General features: G+C 36.9%; 1 protein-coding gene across 1 annotated transcript in view; it reads right to left on the bottom strand.

Annotated features, from left to right (window-relative positions):
* Positions 1-17,438, bottom strand: part of KIF6 (kinesin family member 6) — a 185,482-nt gene that overhangs the window by 26,983 nt on the left and 141,061 nt on the right. Inside the window, exon 16 of the mRNA XM_069800369.1 lies at positions 1,842-1,892. Coding sequence (XP_069656470.1) covers positions 1,842-1,892 — 51 coding nt within the window. The remainder of the gene's footprint in view (positions 1-1,841; positions 1,893-17,438) is intronic.

Genomic DNA, 17,438 nt, shown 5'->3' with positions numbered 1-17,438 from the left:
TGCTATGTTGTGGAATACTAATAGAATATTTACAATGTGAATGTATAGCTGGCAAAGTCACTATTATGTCATTTCCTAAGGACATGAAAAAATTATGCTTACCTATTTTATTAAAAGTAGCTTAGATAGTTATTGAAAACAGCATTTGCAACAGTTTTCTACGTAGTAAGAAATTGGTATACAAGAGCAGACTTTATCATGTAGATTGAAACATACAATGAGAATACATCATTTTTTGAAACACTGAATAAGGAATTCTCATAAACAGCACTGCTATGATTCATCTTGATGTAACTTCTTGAAGTGGCATAAAATCAGTAAATGGACAGTATTAAAACCTGGAGTGAATTAAAGAAAGAATTCCATGTTCTACTGAACACCTTTAGACTGAATTTCAGATACTAGAATAGAATGGAATAGAACAGAACAGAACAGTTGGACGGGACCTACGATGATCATCTAGTCCAACTGCCTAACCAATTCAGGGCTGACCAAAAGTCAAAGTGTGTTATTAAGGGCATTGTCCAAACGCTTCTTAAAAACTGTCAGGCATGGGACATTGATTACCTCTCTAGGAAGCCTGTTCCAGTGTTTGACCACCTTCTTGGTAAAGAAATGTTTCCTAATATCAAGTCTGAACCTCCCCTGATGCAGCTTTGAACCATTCCCCATGCGTCCTGTCGCTGGATACCAGGGAGAACAGATCAGCACCTCCTTCACTTCCCTTCTCATACTGATCAAACTAAACTGAGTTTGACTCCTGGGCTTTATTGACATGGGCAGCATTAACTTTCAGTGCTGATTTTTAAATAAAAATAAAAAAGGATAAAGGTATAAAATAATAACATCATCAACAGAGCTTGAGATTCATGGCTAAATTAGAAAGATAAAGGGGAAACTATTTTGCTACGCTGCAGTAAATTATTTTCCTGACTTTTGGGAGAAAATAAAGCCCTCAAATTTTCTCTCTCTTATTAAGAGACAAATATTGTTTGCTGTGTTAGGTATACATAGAAATAAAACCATCAACTGCAATCTGGTCTGAGTTAGCTTCATCTTTTATGTGAAGAAGATCCATGAAGGCACATTTTGGGATTCTTTTATGGATCTAGGTGGGGGGGGCTTAAACTGTTATTGACCCAGAAATTTTCTGTCACATTTTAGCTGAAGTTTACTGTCCCAGAAGTGGAATTCTCATATGAACACTCCTAGGCTGTTTCAGTACAAAGTCAGTGGAGTCAGCTTAAAGCATCTTAAACCAAATTTGGATGACTTTACACTTACACAAACAACTTACATAGACACTTTTAGCTTCACAGCTGTGTCAACAGAAACTGCAAGAAATAACTTCTCAACTTCTATAACTATATGTAAAAGAAATGACCTGTATAGGTCTTCAGTCTCTCTTGGAATGAGGAAAATTAAAAAGGATGTTAGACAGGTTGTGGCAACATGGCTAGAAGCTCAGTCTCAGGACAAATCAATGTCTGTTAATAGGAATTCAAATTAGTGTCATCAGAAAGCAAAAAAAAAACGAAAAATGAGGAGAACTTAGATGTCTCTGTTCTTGTTTTGGTCACCCTGAAAAGAAAGAAAGCCAATCCTAAACCCCCAAACCTATAAGACTTTTGCATTATTTTTCTCACCACACATAAAATCAGATGTGTTTTAAGCCAAATCTCTGGCAAAGCTCACAGAGTCCGTGTTCTTTATGGTATGGACTATTGTAGAAATATTGTTGCAAAAACTGTCATAGAAAATACAACCTGACCACAAGCAGATTCAGCCCTGGGAGAGAGCTTGTTGCCCCGTTGTATTCTATTGTATCTCAAATATTTTACCTAGAGCTGCCCTCTGAACGTGCCTCTGGGTTATCTCTCCTTTCAGATGGTCTGTGAAAGGCACAAAATGTGAATAGTTAGAATTCAAAATGTCAAAAATCAATGAAGTCATTGCTTATGTCCCATCATTTGAAAATCCTTCTGCTGCTGGCCAATTTAAGGGGATTTTTTGTGATCCACAGGACAAATAGTTTTCTGACCTCTCTCTTTCTCTCTACTGGAAGTAAACAAGTAGGCACAATTTGGCTCTACGTATCCTAAGATTTAACTTTGTCCAGTAAGAAAGACTGAAAATGAAGCTATTTACAAGCACTTTCACAGGATAATGATATCCTGCTGCTAGATACAAAAGAAGTCCAAGTGAGGCTAGAAGACATACAGAATTCTAAATTTTTGTTCAAACAGACTTATAGGTGCTAGCAGTGGAAATGAGATACTAGGTCATCCAGTCCACCTGTTTGCCAGTGAAGAATTGGTTCCCTACAGTCCATTTTTTCCTGTTTGTCCAGCTCATTTTTAAATATCACATTTGCTAAAGTTTCTGCAAGTTCTACTACTCAATAGAACTCATCATGTAGATGTTATTGGTCTTCAATCAAAATTTTTCTTTAATTTCATTATCTCCTTGTTCATAGTTAGGCTCCCATGCCCCATATAATTCACCTTTACCTTTCTTTTATTAATTTCCTCCTTGATCTATGACACTGTCCCAGTTCACCAATTATTTCAAACCATAGATTATCACATGGGAAGCCACTATTCATAGATATTAATGGAACCAATAAAGGAAAAACATAACCCTAAATGTGCAATTTCAGCAGTATATGTGTTCTGAGGGAGGGTGGGATGGAGGGATGCCTTTCAAGTTTTCAAATTAAAACAATTTCTAAGCAAAGACTTGTTCATAATCTTAACAAAACTGTACATCTGGATACCAGGGAAAGAAAAATAAAAACCCAATCCATGTTGGATTCACTTTTTTTCCCAGACCTGTGATTATGTATATTACATTAGCATGCATTCTGAATTAAAAATATCCTTTTGCTTACAAGTGAATACTTATAGAGTAAGCTAATCAGAGTAAATGAAAAGCTGCCAAATGCTTAACTGAAGGATGTGAAAACGCATTTAAATTCATAGGTCATGAGAATTATACTGTTTTATAAACACCAAAGAACCATGAAAAATTAAACTTTGGGACTTATGTGAATAAGTGTTAAGTATTCAGTAGCATTGTAGAAAAGGTATTATATGCAATATGTTGCAGTATAACAGCCAAGTTATGTTGTTTTGAATGTTTTTAGAAAACAAAACAAAACAAAACAAAACACCCTACCTACTCCTTATCTATAAAACAGATATTGCAGATTCCTATTTTTCTGCACAGAAAGTTTTATTCTTTTCAATTATTTGTATTTAAACCAATGCATTCTTCTGTACTTAAAGTTACCTGTAAATTTAAGAAAAGCCTTCAGCTGAGAAACAAGGTGAAATGAAAGAACTAACCTCACCTACCCCAGCTATACCAAACAAATCCTCCGTCTCAGCTGTACTAACACTCAACCAAAAAACCCGTTCAGTTAAGTAAGCTCCTGATTTCTGTAAGTATAGACAAAACCCCTTGATTAATGATTTTTACCAATAAAAGCCCAGTTAAATGATCAACGCTTATGTTATTTGTGCTCTGAAAACATTATAAAGCAACTCAGTTGATGTCAATACTCAGTGAAATGTGATTAAAGGTACTAGTTTTTTCCTCAAATTGTTTTTTTGCTATTCTGGGTATTTAGATCCTTGTATTCTATTGTACTGTATCACACAGGGTGATGTTACTCACTCAATATTGAGCCATGAGACAGTTATGAAACAATTTGTAGTAAGCTTGAGATTCTTCTCAATGGATTACCATTAACTTATGTGCCTCTGAAAGTCATCTATACATTTATCTTCATGTAAGAGTTCAGAAACTCCCTTTCTTAAGCACTGTGAGCTGCAAAAGGCAATGCCCCTATCATTTGAAAAAAATGGTTCTAGTAGTGAGAATAAGCTGTTCATCAAGAGCCAACTGAAAATAAAGGTGACATACGAGTTCTCAATCCTGTTAAAACATGGTTTTAGTAGCATTATTTCTCTTCCTTTAACCTTGCTAGAAACAGATCATCAGCAATCTACATGTTTTGTATTTCAAGTGCGAATGAGGTCAACCGAAAAAAAACAAGACAAGTCAATGAAAGTAAGATCGAACACATAGATAACAGCTTGCAATCAATACAAATATGTGGAAACACAAGAATATAGGGACTGGTTTTTAAATGATTATAGCCAAGAGGCTTGACTTTCAGTTACCTAGAATTTACTCTCAGTACAGCTGGGATAGAGACCACAGAGGCTGCAGAACCCTACTTTTATTGCAAGCTTTGTTAGGCCAGCCAGCAATGTGGAACTGTCCCAACTGCTCCTTCCTTCCTTCATTCTAGCCTTCGTACACTTCTGCTCCATCCATGACATGGACCATGATGTTGCAAGAAATCTTGTCCTTCTTCTGTTTGGCAGCTTTATGAAAGAAGGAGAAGTTGGAACCAGACCTAATCAGAGAGGAACCAAAGAAAACTTCTTCTTCAGCTAGAAAAATAAAAATCCAGTCTTATCATTCTTATAGCAAGAGAGTTTTATTTTTCTTCTATGAATAGAAATAGAAAGGTGACATTTATCCAATTTACATAGTCCAAACTGCCTTTTCAGGGCAGCAAAAACTGAACTACATTTCACAGAAAACTTCCTGAGGAGAAACTGTAATTGTATTATGGGAAAAGTAGCCTAAACAGGAATTCTGGTTCAGAGGACATGATGGTATCATGAGGCACCTGACTATAATTCCATACCAAGACCTAGCCAGATATGATTTAATCTTTCAATTTGTTTAAATCCAGTTTGAAATTTGACAGTTTATTTAGATTTCCTTTGGAAAAAAAACCCTTGTTTTTATGTAGAAGCTCTTATTTTTGACAAAACCTTAACATTTTCTGTGCATGTTTTTGATTAAAGTAATCTTGTTCTGTTTTCACTACAAATACTTGTGGGGGAGAATGAATGTTTCTGACCTCTCTACTTTTCTGCCTCTGAGAACACCATCACCCAAATGCAAGGCTTGAAGTTTCTAAGTGACAGAAGTAGGGGATGATTCCAGTACTCTTGCCTGCACAGACCTTCCCATATAAACAAATGGAAGATTTGAGTCTTTAGTACTGCCAGTTCTACAACCTTCATAAACACAAATATTTACCCAAAGAAATATGAAGAATCACATTCTCATAAAAAAACCCCAATGTCTTCTGATTCCAACAGTGTAAAGTTGTGGACAAGGTAGTGCTTAAATGTGGTTTGCAAAAATTGAATTTAAGACTTGGAGAACATCTCTCAGCATATGGTTAATTAAGTTTTCTGAAATTTCACCAAACAAGAAGCTAAAAATAGGTCTGCAGCTGATACCAAATAATTTTTTCCAGTGGAGTCATTCTTCATTTGGAGATAACAGTCCCAATAAAATGTTGAATGCTGCAACTCCACATGTTTTGGCAAAAAAGTAGTTTTGGGGAATTTAAGAATTCACTCAGCATGCAGCCAGCTGTCATTAAAGCTGTGATAAATCTGTTGGTTTTGGCCTGTGTTTCTGGACACATGTACCATCCTGAGGTATGGAAAAGAGATGAACTTCACAGAACTTCAGCTTTGTGACAGGAGACAAAAGCAAGGAGGGAAATGGAGAAGACAAAATGGAATAGAGAAATCTAATTAAGGCTGATGTAAAGCACAGGAAAGTAACCTATATGCTGACTAAATATGACAGAATCCGTAACTTGAATAATATGGCTGTCCTTTAACTTCTTGTCTTTGTGTTCTCCCAGACTGTTTCAAGGAGCTGAAATTATCTTCCAATTTATTGCAGACAATGAATGCTTTGACAATACTGCATATGCCTCAGGGCAACACAAAAATGAGTATGTTACAATTAAAAAAATATTGATTTTTAAAAGTAAGTGTTTTGATTTTGTTTGAGTCCACATTACAGGTTTTAAAGCTTCTCTTATGTTTTATCAGACCTTCCATATAATACTATTATAAGGTTTCAGAGACTGCTAACTTAAAGGATAAAATACTGGACAAGCTAAGAGAACACATACAACCTTAACTCCCTCCCTTTGAGAATATTTGTTTATTATTGAAGTGGATAGACCTTTAACTTGATGCAGGGTGTCTTCTGACTTAATAATTGACAGGCTGGAGCCTTCATCAATAACCTCTTATCTCTTGTTATCTTTTAATATTTTTCTATCATTTTACATTTTCCAAGCCTGTGTTTAGCTTAAGAAGTCCTTCCATCCAGGAGATCCTGAAACCTTCACACCTCAACTAGGTTGCTCTGTCTTTTTGTTTCTTCATCTTCAAATTCGTTTTGGTGTTACATAAAATATCTAGCAGAATATCCTTTTATGCACCCAGGGAACTTCCGATTCCTAGAACTCACCCTCCACGGCATTTTGGGTCCCTAATAATGCTATATGGTCTAAGTGTTAGATCTGTCTTTTTTTCCTGCTTCTCACCACACCCCACCAGTGAGTAGGCTGGTGATGCATAAGCTGGATGGGACACAGCTGGGACAGGTGACCCCAACTGACCAAAGGGATATTCCAGACCATATGATGTCATGCTCAGCATAGAAACCTGGGGGAAGAAGAAGGAAGGGGGGACGTTCAGAGTGATGGTATTTGTCTTCCCAAGTCACCATTTTCCTGGGGATGGCTGAACATTGGCAGTTGATGGGAAGGAGTGAAGGAATTCCTTATTTTGCTTTGCCTGTGCATGCAGCTTTTGCTTTACCTATTAAACTGTCTTTGTATCAACCCACAAGTTCTCCACTTTTACCCTTCTGATTCTCTCCCTCATCCCACTGGGGAGGAATGAGCGAGTGGCTGTGTGGTGCTTAGTTGCTGGCTGGGGTTAAACCATGACAGGAAATATGTGGGGTTATTGTCTGCAAACACAATGCCCCTACATATGCAGTTGGACCCAGCTATCACTCAACTATGAAGACCTAATCAAGAGTCTGGATCTACTAAATTTGATTCATAAAGTTGTGTGCATCTACTTGAGTCAGGTAAGGAGTCCTGCTGAATGAGCACAAATTAAAGCTGTATACTCAGCAAATAATCACTAGAGATAGGCTTTTAGAGACAGAGAGGAAAGTAATCATGTAACTTCCATAAGCCTTGTAGAGATATATTTTTAACTGAGCTTGAGGTCAGAGTTGTACCAGCTTACAAAGGATTTCTGAAAGTAGGAGACATTGAACCCAAATGGAGATATTCAAATGGAGTAACTTCTCAAAAGGGGAGTATTCAAACAGAGATAGTTACTGGAAAACTTACCAGATGTGTTAGATACTTTTGAAAATCTGGTGCTGAAATTGTATGAGAACACAACCTATGATAAAAAGTATCTGACAAAAAGAGTCATGGAATAAAAAAAAGATTCTGTTCTAACTCAAAATCCTGCAGGACTAAGAGCAGACAAACTGTTCAGCCTTTCTCTGACCCAGAGAAATCTTTGGGGCAAATTCTGACTCTTCTTTGCAACCTTTGTCCTTCTCGGATAGTAAAAACATGTCAATTGGCTCTATTAGGACAACGAGCAGAAGCAAAGTAGTCTGCACTAGTAACCTGGCTCAACACTATTTCTGATGCAAATGCTTTATTTGGGGATACATAGTTGGCCAAATCTCCATGTAATCTGACAAGTCCTAACTTTCAGAAAGCCCTTGGAGGCATCAGTAAAGAAAAACCACTATTGCAGCATTCAGAGCCTTCTGACTATAGCGTACACATTTTTCAAGGTGTGAAATGCAGCCCTCATCAGCATTAAAAATATATTAATGACAATACTTGAGGTAACATATTGTAAACTATAACCTGCTGCAGCAGATTTCTGACTTTTGTTCACTGAAAAAACATCTGCAGCGGTTTAAGATTTTACTGGCTCTCCTTTCTCCTTTTTCCTCTCCTTTCCCCCCTTCCCAAGGTTTGCTGTCAAAGATTACTGCCCCTACAGCAGAGCAGGGAGAAGCAAAAGTCTGCCTGCGTTCTGGCTACTCCAGCACAGTTTGGCATCTCAGCACAAGCATAGCGGAAATTTAAGCTGTGACACTATCATTGAGTCAGCTGGAATGTCTGAAATACCAGTAAACACCCTTTTGCCAGCTGTGCTGGAAAGAAAGGATTGGAGACAGTAAGTGCCAGCAGAGAGATGGAGCAGACCATTGGGAGCAAGGTAGCTGATAGTATTTAGTAGAACTTATTAGTCAGAGACCCCAGGAAAGATGACAGGTTCAGATTTGGAAGCACAACCCTGACTTCCACACCAAATCCATAGTTGCAAATCACAGTCTAAACTCAGCACATGAACAAACACACTTGGAAATACACAATATTCCCAACATACTCTCATTTTTTGAAGTTTAAATATCACAGATTCAAATGCATACATTTTACTGTGATGTAGGATACTGCACATTTTGAGATTACTATTTAAAATACCTGACTGGGGCATGTTCCCTTCCTTGCCATACTCAGCTGAGACAATAACATTTTTTATCAACACATTTAATACCTTCAAGCATGATCAAATTTACAGACAGAAAGCTTATCAGACAGCAGTCTGTCTCTCAATGCTATAGGATGACACTGTATTTGACTTCACTGATTATTCCTTGAGCTACTCAATGTATAGTCCTCTAAACTCTGTCTCCATTTCTATGCATTTATTTCTAACCTCCATATTAAGTCTCTTCCACATTTCCTACATGTTCTCCTTAGTTGTGGCCAGATTACATAATGTTTTTTTTTTTCTCACAATATGATTACTTACACTTTCTGATTGATGGGCATTCCTGTAACTGTTCATTGTTTGGCCTGCATTTTCACAGCACCTGTTATTCCACAATTTTTTTTCTAATAGCCTTTCATACCTTCTGGCTGTTACAGAAAAAAATGCTTTGATAGGGCTATACAGCAAAACTGTAGAGAAGCTGAATTTATTCTTCTGATGACAGTATTCTGGACCTCTCTCTTCCTGTAAGTACAGGCTGTCATTGGCTGCATAGGCCTTAATTGTTGAGGTGTTCCCCAAGGTCCCATTCATCTAAATGAGGGAAATGCTAGCATGTACCACAGCTCCTATTGACCGAAAGGCACAGGACTTCTTTCTGCAGAAAGCGGAATATGGGAAGTGGCTAGTGCACATAAATTCCTAACAATTCACATACACAATATTGGGTTATCTAGGATAACCAACAGAAAGCACTAAGGGCTCTGGACTGCAGTTCAACATCTCCTTGAAACTGGAACTCAGAACCTGGATGCTTTCTGAATTTAGAAACAAATGCTCAGACCTCTATTCTATCGTCCCAAGTTTGTCTGTCACTACCCAGCTATTTTTTTTTTAAAGTTGAACTCAATGCTGCCCAGGCAGTTTTAGCCAAGCATGGATGTTTAGCAGCAAAAACACTCCAAGAGACTTCAGCAAAAGGACACATAACTTCTGCATTCTCAATTGGTAGAAGATAGGCAGCTCAGTCAGTAAAGTAGTGCTTCTGTATGCACTAGCAAAGTCAGTTTGTTGTATTTCAGGAATTAAAGTGAATAGTTTTTTTTTCCCTAGATAGCTCTCCTGAATTTAGGTGCCTAAATTTCATTTGAGCTCTACCTTAGATGCCAGAGTGTTATTTTAGGTGTTGTCCAAAGTTAACAAATATTCTGTATATCTATCTCCCTTTCATATGCTGGAAAAGAGACAGAAGTTATGCACATCTGAAAACTGTTGCTCTGTTGTTTATCACATATATTTGTTCATGAATTAAATATTAAGCTGGCCCAAAAAGCATGGCTGAAAAGCAATGCCATATGAATAAAGCATCATAATCTGTGAATTTAGTGCTCTAGATGCTCATATGACTAAATGCAGCTTATCTCTTGATTATTTCTGAGAAATTAATGTGAAGAGAAAGAATAAAGAAAATAAAGTCAGAGGAACAGCTTTGTATACTGTGCCTCTCTTTTTATTTTTTTAATGTCCAAATTTAAGAAGCTTAAAAAATAAATAAAGGGTCTTAAAGAACAAACAGGCGAAGTCAAAGACAAAGAGTAAACATATACAAGTATAAGATGGACACAGTTATTTTCTGTTATAATACTGCCTTCATGGCTTTGTAATTTCTATGCAACAATTTGATGTCCAGTTTCATTTTGTGGTATTTTTTTCTGGCCAGGGCTGCCCAACAGAAAATCAAGTATAGAGTTCCGGGCCTCACAATATACTTCTGTTTCATAACCTTTAAAAATTTTTCTCTTACCCAAGAAATTGCCCTGGAATTGAGCTATTATTATTGCTGTGTGAATTCTCGTCAGATGAGACATACTTAGACTGATGTTAGGAATCTGACAGATATGACATAAAATTAAAAATCAAATAAATTAAAAAAACCATGGTGCTGGAGCTGCTTAGATATGCTACCATGTTTTGAGGGCATGTCAAGGTTTCAGGGTGATGGAAACAAGGTCAAAGTGGGAATGGGTGTATGACTTATTTTTTTAATGCTCATTTACTTGTAATATATATACCAAGCCTTTGAGAAATGGCTTTTTGAGTGTTAGACATATATTAGCATCTCAGTAAAATCTGAAATAGCTTTCTGTAAAGATACAGTATATATTTACTGTTGTGGATGAGCCTAAGTCTGCTTCTTGAATTGCTCAGCAATTTAAAAGGCAACCTGATTCTATATAACTGGCATAATGATGTCATCAGCTCTGAACAGACATCTTCCCCCAGCCTTAACTAAAGTGCATGAGAACATCTTCATAATACAGCTATTCTATGTTGACTGCCCTCCTTTTGCAACATTCACAAACAGCTGTGGTGACATCACTAGTCCTACATGATTTAGGAACTGGTTTGAAGAGAAAAAAACAGCTATTGTATTTTAGTACATGTAAATATGTATGCCTATACTGCAAACTTGCATGAATGTTGTCCAGATGTGTAAATGAACTACAAGATCCTATGAAAAACAAATTTCTATGCTCATGAAGGCATATCATTCTTTGACAGTGCTACTCTGAATAAGCTAAGGTCTACTTCTCTAGAGTTTGAAAGTTTGATTCTTCACTCATAAAATGTCAGGCCATTCAGTACTAAAGACAGACATGATCAAGGAAAACTTTCTGTACAAAAGACTGTAGGATTAAAAAAAAACCCCTCTGATATAGCATTAACTATCATCTAGCATCTTTTTTTTAAAAGAGCAAATTTAATAGCCTGACTTAAGAACTTATTAGCTTAATAAAACAGCAAAATGCAGTGTAGCAATCCAGCAATGATTACCTGTTTTCAGTCTGTAGACAACTTACAAGCAGAAAATCTCTTTACTGAGATGTACTTTTACAAGTTTATAGTCATGGCAGTTCATAGCTTGATTAAATCATTTGAGCTAGGTCCATTTGCTTTTAGTTATTCTAGTGAAAACCTTAAGTAAAAAGTGTTTATTTGGTTTCTTCCTGAGCATAACTTTCCCCCCTGAAAATACTTCTGTTTCTGAAGAACAGAACATCATTTGTAATAATTAGAAAATGAAAATGATTCCTACACATGTAGAGTCCAACACAGATCCAAAGAAAACATTAATATCTTAGGCCTGGAGTGACTGTTACACTAATAAGGTTCCTCTGTTTAAAGAATAGCATGTCAGGGGAGCATAATAGAGCTGTTAAAATGAATGCATTTAGTTTGGTATTTTCTGAATAAGTCTTCTGACAAATCGTGTTTTCTCATTCTGAAGACCCATTCAGCCTATGCACTGTCACCCAGGGGCATAGCCTATTGTTTGAAAGTAAAACCAAACATATGTAAGCCAATTTGAAACAATGGACAATATTTAGCATTGGCATAAATATATGCATTGCCCCATGAAGCCAAAAGACTTGTACCTTCCAAAATAAGCTTCCTGAGTGCTGCTGCAAATCTGATTTTATATTACTGAAGGTGGTATGCTAGGGAGGAGCAGAAAAAGGGGAAAGACTGCCAGAAAGCTGCTAGGGCTCCCTGGTTCTCTTGTCAGTCTCAGCTCTAACAGAGCAGGGAGGACAAATCTACACCAACTAAGGACTGACAGAGACATAGCATGACATCCTTCCTTCTGTCTTCTCTGATAATTGCCCAAGCATGACCCTGCGCTGGAGCAGTAGCAGAACAGACAGCTCTGTTACAACTGCCATCAATCTAGGTATATCTCTGAAGCGAGGCAAGAGTTAAACCTATAATATTTACATTGCCTACAGTAAGTATAGCAAAGTTGGATTGTCTCTCCTGATTTCAGAAAGGCACAGTAATGATTTACAGGCTATTATAATAGAGTTTATGCTCTTGTCTGTGTTTTCTCCTTGTTTGCACATCTTACCATCAGTTTTCTGGGGACTCTCATTCAGCTGAAAGTATTACTTTATTATTCATTGCTTAATCATAGGGTGTTAAGAATTACACTAAGCACTACTCAACACAATGAAAGCCCGGCTCACATTGCAGTGACTTCTGAGATTCTAAACACAAATCCTCATGTAAATCAAAAATACGATTTGTTGATTACAAACAAGGCAGTTAATTGATTACTCTATGAACACTGTGAAGAAACAAAAAATTCATTAACATGAACCTTTCACTGAACTGCTAACAAGAAAGAAAAATTATATTCCGGTCACTATCTGCTTTCTATTACGAGCCAACTGGCTGCTCCTAGAACAAGAAAATAGGTTGCGAAAACTTTCATCACAGTGCTGAGTCTGCCCCAAGATGGTAATAACCATTTACCATTTTGTAGCTATCTGCCGGATCTGTGTGAAATGCATGACATCTATTCTGTGTTACAACACCTTGAGAGAGATTACAGCATTTTTATATTGTTGTCCACAGACCCCTGGCTAAACTGAGCCATGGAAATCATGCCTGAAGTGAGTTGGACATCGGTAGAAAAAGAACCTTAACAGAATCAGGGTGAAAGTAAGTTATATTTCCTCATGGAAAGAAGGAAATAAGTTAAAATGGAAAGAGTTGTAACCAAACAGAAAAATAAGATGTAGCATCCTGCAAAGCAAAGTAAATCACATTTTTAACAGAGGACAAACTGCAGATGCTGACAAGGTCGTTTGTTAAGAAAATAAAATCTGCAGAAACTCAGCTGTTTTTCTGTGTTTTCAGTTCCACATTTCCAAAAATGAAAATGTAACATTTAAAAAATAGATTCCAAAACTGCAGTCATAATGGCACAATGATTAGATATTTATCCAAAACAAACACCCATAGGAACTATGTTTTTTCAGCATTAGGTTGCAAAACAATTGGGCCAAGAAAATAAGGAGAAAGAATCTGAAGACTGTGTCAGCCATGCCGAATGGCTTCAGCTTTAACAGCTACTGCTATTTTTGGTGGACTCATAAACATACCTCCTTTATTACAAAACTGCTTTGAAACTGACCTGGAGATCAGAAACAGACTGGGGCTTTTAGGCAGTGGGCCACAATGAATAACATCCCAGCTGGGAAATTACATCTGAGGTACTGTTTGTCCCCATGGCCTGTTTTGTCTTCTGTTTTTCGCACAGATGGCTGCAGGTTTTGCAGAGCTAATGTGCTTTGTTATGTTAGTCATAAATGACATCCCTCAGCAGTAAACAGCAGAGTTACATATCCATGATTAAGTATGGTAGAAATACTACTTGTGTTCCTTTTTCTGACACAACTGTTGTGTCCTGAGACCAAGATTGACTCACTGCTAAGTGGCAGAGGACATCTGCAACACGCAGGCAGCTTCCCAGGAGAGAGGAAATCAGTGGAGACTAAAAGTGAATCAAGACTTTATTTTTATATATATCCCAGTGCTGGAACAGAAGTGGTGAAGAAGCAGGCAGGCAATCTCCTTTTTCAGAGAGCTTCCAGTCTACACTGATGTGTGCTTGCCAAATCTCCTACTTCTCATGGTAAACTACTGTACCAGCTTGTTCTAAATTGCTGATTTGGTTGTTTATATGGAATTTCTCAGGTACTGAGCAGGTCAGCTAGGGTAGCAGCTGCCAGGCAGTCAGAAATCCTGGACACATAAATCATTGTACATGCAGAATGCATGCAAAGCGACACTGAGCAGGCTTTGTAGAAGTCATGTGGGCACACGTGGTGTGTTTGACACCTACAGAATGTGCTGGATGGCTTGCACAGCATGTGCTGCATGAGTGCCCAGTTGCACATACTCAGCATATCCTAAGCATGTTAGATTCAATGCACTGCTCAGATTTCTGTCTGTGAAGTAAATCTGGGACCCTTAGTTTTTTTAATGCCAAGCATTGATGCATATGTTGATGCTTGGTTCTCAGGGAGCTTTCCACATCAAGAATGGACTCTGGTCAAAGAACAAGATAAATAGCAAATAGTAAATTTTCTTGCTGTTCTTGCAAGTTATGTCTCTCATGACACAAAACTCAGTGTAATGTTTAAGGGCAGTACACAACACTTCCATAGGGTGAAACGCTTGTGAAATAAGAAAAAGCACTTGAAAGACCACGTCATACCTGTTGTATCATTCCTGAAGACCAGGAATAAGAAAAGATTTAAAGGTAATACCTTTTAAATAGAGGACAGTCCTCAAGTGACTGGCTGAGTGCACAACAATGTATTGCTCTCAACATCAAAAGAAAGCTGAGCATCCTCAGTGATATAAAGCTTGGTGAAATTGTGAATGCAGTTCAAGGAGGTAGCTTTGGAGACCTCAAAGGTGGACTATATTGCCGTATATTTCACAGTATAAGTGATATTATTTGTCTGTTCAAAACAATTACTACTATATCTAATGCTTGTTGCCCTTTATCAACTAAAACAACAATAAAGCCAAATGTGGAAATTTCTTTTCAATTTCTTTCAGCATTTTCTTTTCAATCCTTACACAAGTAGAACTCAAACTGACCTCAGCTAGAGTTTTTCTTTAGTGAGGATTTCAAGATTTCAAGTTCCATGGACTTCGAAGGTCTCTACTGAGAACAATTCATACTAAGCTATCTGAAGAATGAAATGCTGTGGAATGATATTGTTGAGTTATCTGTTCATTAAATCTGCATACTGAATTCATTTATTTATGATTTTTTTGCATCTCATTTGAACCAGAATTGCCTGTGGAATGTAACCTTTCTTCTTGGAGTTTCTCAATCCCTTTTTAAAACCAGTCTTGCCATTTTTCTTCTGTACTAGTAATTTCCAGTAAAATTCACTGAGCACTTATATCTGATGTAAGTCTGCATAAGTACCTGTTACTTTCTGGAATTAAGCTAGAACAGTGAATTATACTAATCAGCAGCTATGAAGTCTCAATGTTTATTTCCATAAGAGAATAAGTATGTCAGAACATTACACTGAAGAATGGAATGCATTTCTAAGCAGAGTAATTTCTCCCTTATTATAGCCTTACTTCATTCATGGCTGAAACAATGTCCAGTAAGCTAATGTCTCTGACTCAGAACATTTATATTAATATAAAATCAATATAATACTACCAATAGTATTGAGCTTTAAGAAAGCAACACATTGATTTTGATGAATTTTTCTTTTCATATAGCAAATCATCACAGCATTTTCATTTCATTTAGGTTCCCTGTAAAGAATGGAATTTTTCTTCAACAGAAAAATTCTATCCTTCCTAAGTAGATATACTTCTTCAGCAAAAGTTTTAAAAATGCTTTTTGCTCATGCATGACTTCCCTCAATTCTTTCAGTCCATATAGTCATGGCCTAAAATATGCATAAAATTCCTAATATCATCCTTGGGATTCTAGTTCTTAACTAACTGATTCTCCTTTTTCAAAGTAATTTATTGCCTGCATGTGAAGCTAAAACAATGTAGATAGATATACAACATAGCCAACAGAGTGTTCTCAGACCACCTCTGCCTGAGAAACAATACTTCTTCTTATTTCATTTCTTATCCATGCAAAAAGTTGCTATCAGTTCCCTTCATAAAGTTGTGCAGGTATAGAGAAAAACCTGGCATGAAATATTCTTACTTTAGAGTTTAAAAGTAGGTCTACTTCGCTTATCTCCATGGGGAGGTAGACTGACCATAACAAAATAATTTTTTATGTATATGTACGTAGAGTCTTGCACATAGAGAAAAAGTTGATTATAAATTCAGTTTTTACATTATTTAGGTTCTGATTAGGCTTAACATCTACTTTGCATTCACAGAAATAACAGTGCGAGGTATGAGGCAGTGAATCAGAATCAATATTATCCTTGAGCACTGCGATGTCTTGTCCTCACTCTCCTCCAGTCCTCATCATTTCAACATAGCACTCCATTAACGCACATAAGGAAAATTTTTTTAAGAATTTGCAAGCAAATTAAATGAAGACTCTTCAATAATCTTGCTTTGCAATACTAGGACATGCCCTCACTAAAGATTATAATTGGCTTTGGTATCCTATGATTCTGTGTACTAAAATCGAAGCTTGAAATGAGGCAGAGCAGTGCAACATCTCAGCATTCGTGTGGGTATAGCTGCATCATCAACATCATGTGCACAAAATCTACCCACCTACCCTTTTTCATTCCGAGACTGCCTGTTTCCTCACACAGTTATTACTCCCACATGAGTTTGCCTTTCCTCACCCAGCTTCAATCATAATGTTAGCTGATTTCTGGACAGAGTAAAAACAATAGCTGCTTCCCATTGGGCATTAAATACCATTTAATATGCTTTTTTTCCTTTAGGAAAAAACTAAATCTAATAGTGGTATAAATACCCCCAAATAGGCAGACATTTATAGGGATAAATTTGAAATCTTTACTAATCTTAAATGCATGTAACATGTAGCACTTTCTTGTATATAGGCAACTTTTTTAGTCATTAAATACTGAATGAATATTTCAATTTAATTTACACTGAAAACAGTATTTTTAATTCCCCCAAGTCTAACTTGCTGTGTGATCAATGTAGTAGCAGTTGGGCCTTCTTGCTATTATTTAATACTTTGCAGTTTGTTCAGATGTAGACTTCTTCTCCTTACTGCCAGAATCCTTTCACACAGGATGTTATCAGTAATGGTGTAAAACCACCTTGTTGATAAGAGCATCCTAGAAATAAAACTCCTGCTAATCCTGATAAGGAAAGAAGTTTTTACTTCAGAGGTTTTGTCATTGTTTCTTACCATCCAGCTCTATTTTAACTGGCAATAAATTAAATAATTAATTTTCTCTAACTTGAGAATGGTTTGCCTGTGATGGTAATTGGTAAGTGATATCCCCATCTTTATCTCAACCCATGAGCTTTTTCTTCTTACTTTTCCCCATGTTCTGCTGAGGAAGGGGGGTGAGAGAGTGGCTGCATAGGTGCCTGGCAGCCAGCTGAGGTTGCCTCATTACAATATGCTAGGCACAATGACTCAATTTTTTGCAAGAAGAAATTCTATACCTTTACTATTCTGAAATCAAATCCTTAGCTTCAGTGTCAAATTTT

Source organism: Haliaeetus albicilla, chromosome 13 (assembly GCF_947461875.1).
Source record: "Haliaeetus albicilla chromosome 13, bHalAlb1.1, whole genome shotgun sequence".
Taxonomy (NCBI): domain Eukaryota; kingdom Metazoa; phylum Chordata; class Aves; order Accipitriformes; family Accipitridae; genus Haliaeetus; species Haliaeetus albicilla.
Note: the sequence above shows the minus strand (reverse complement) of the source record. Positions and strands in the feature narration are given on the sequence as shown.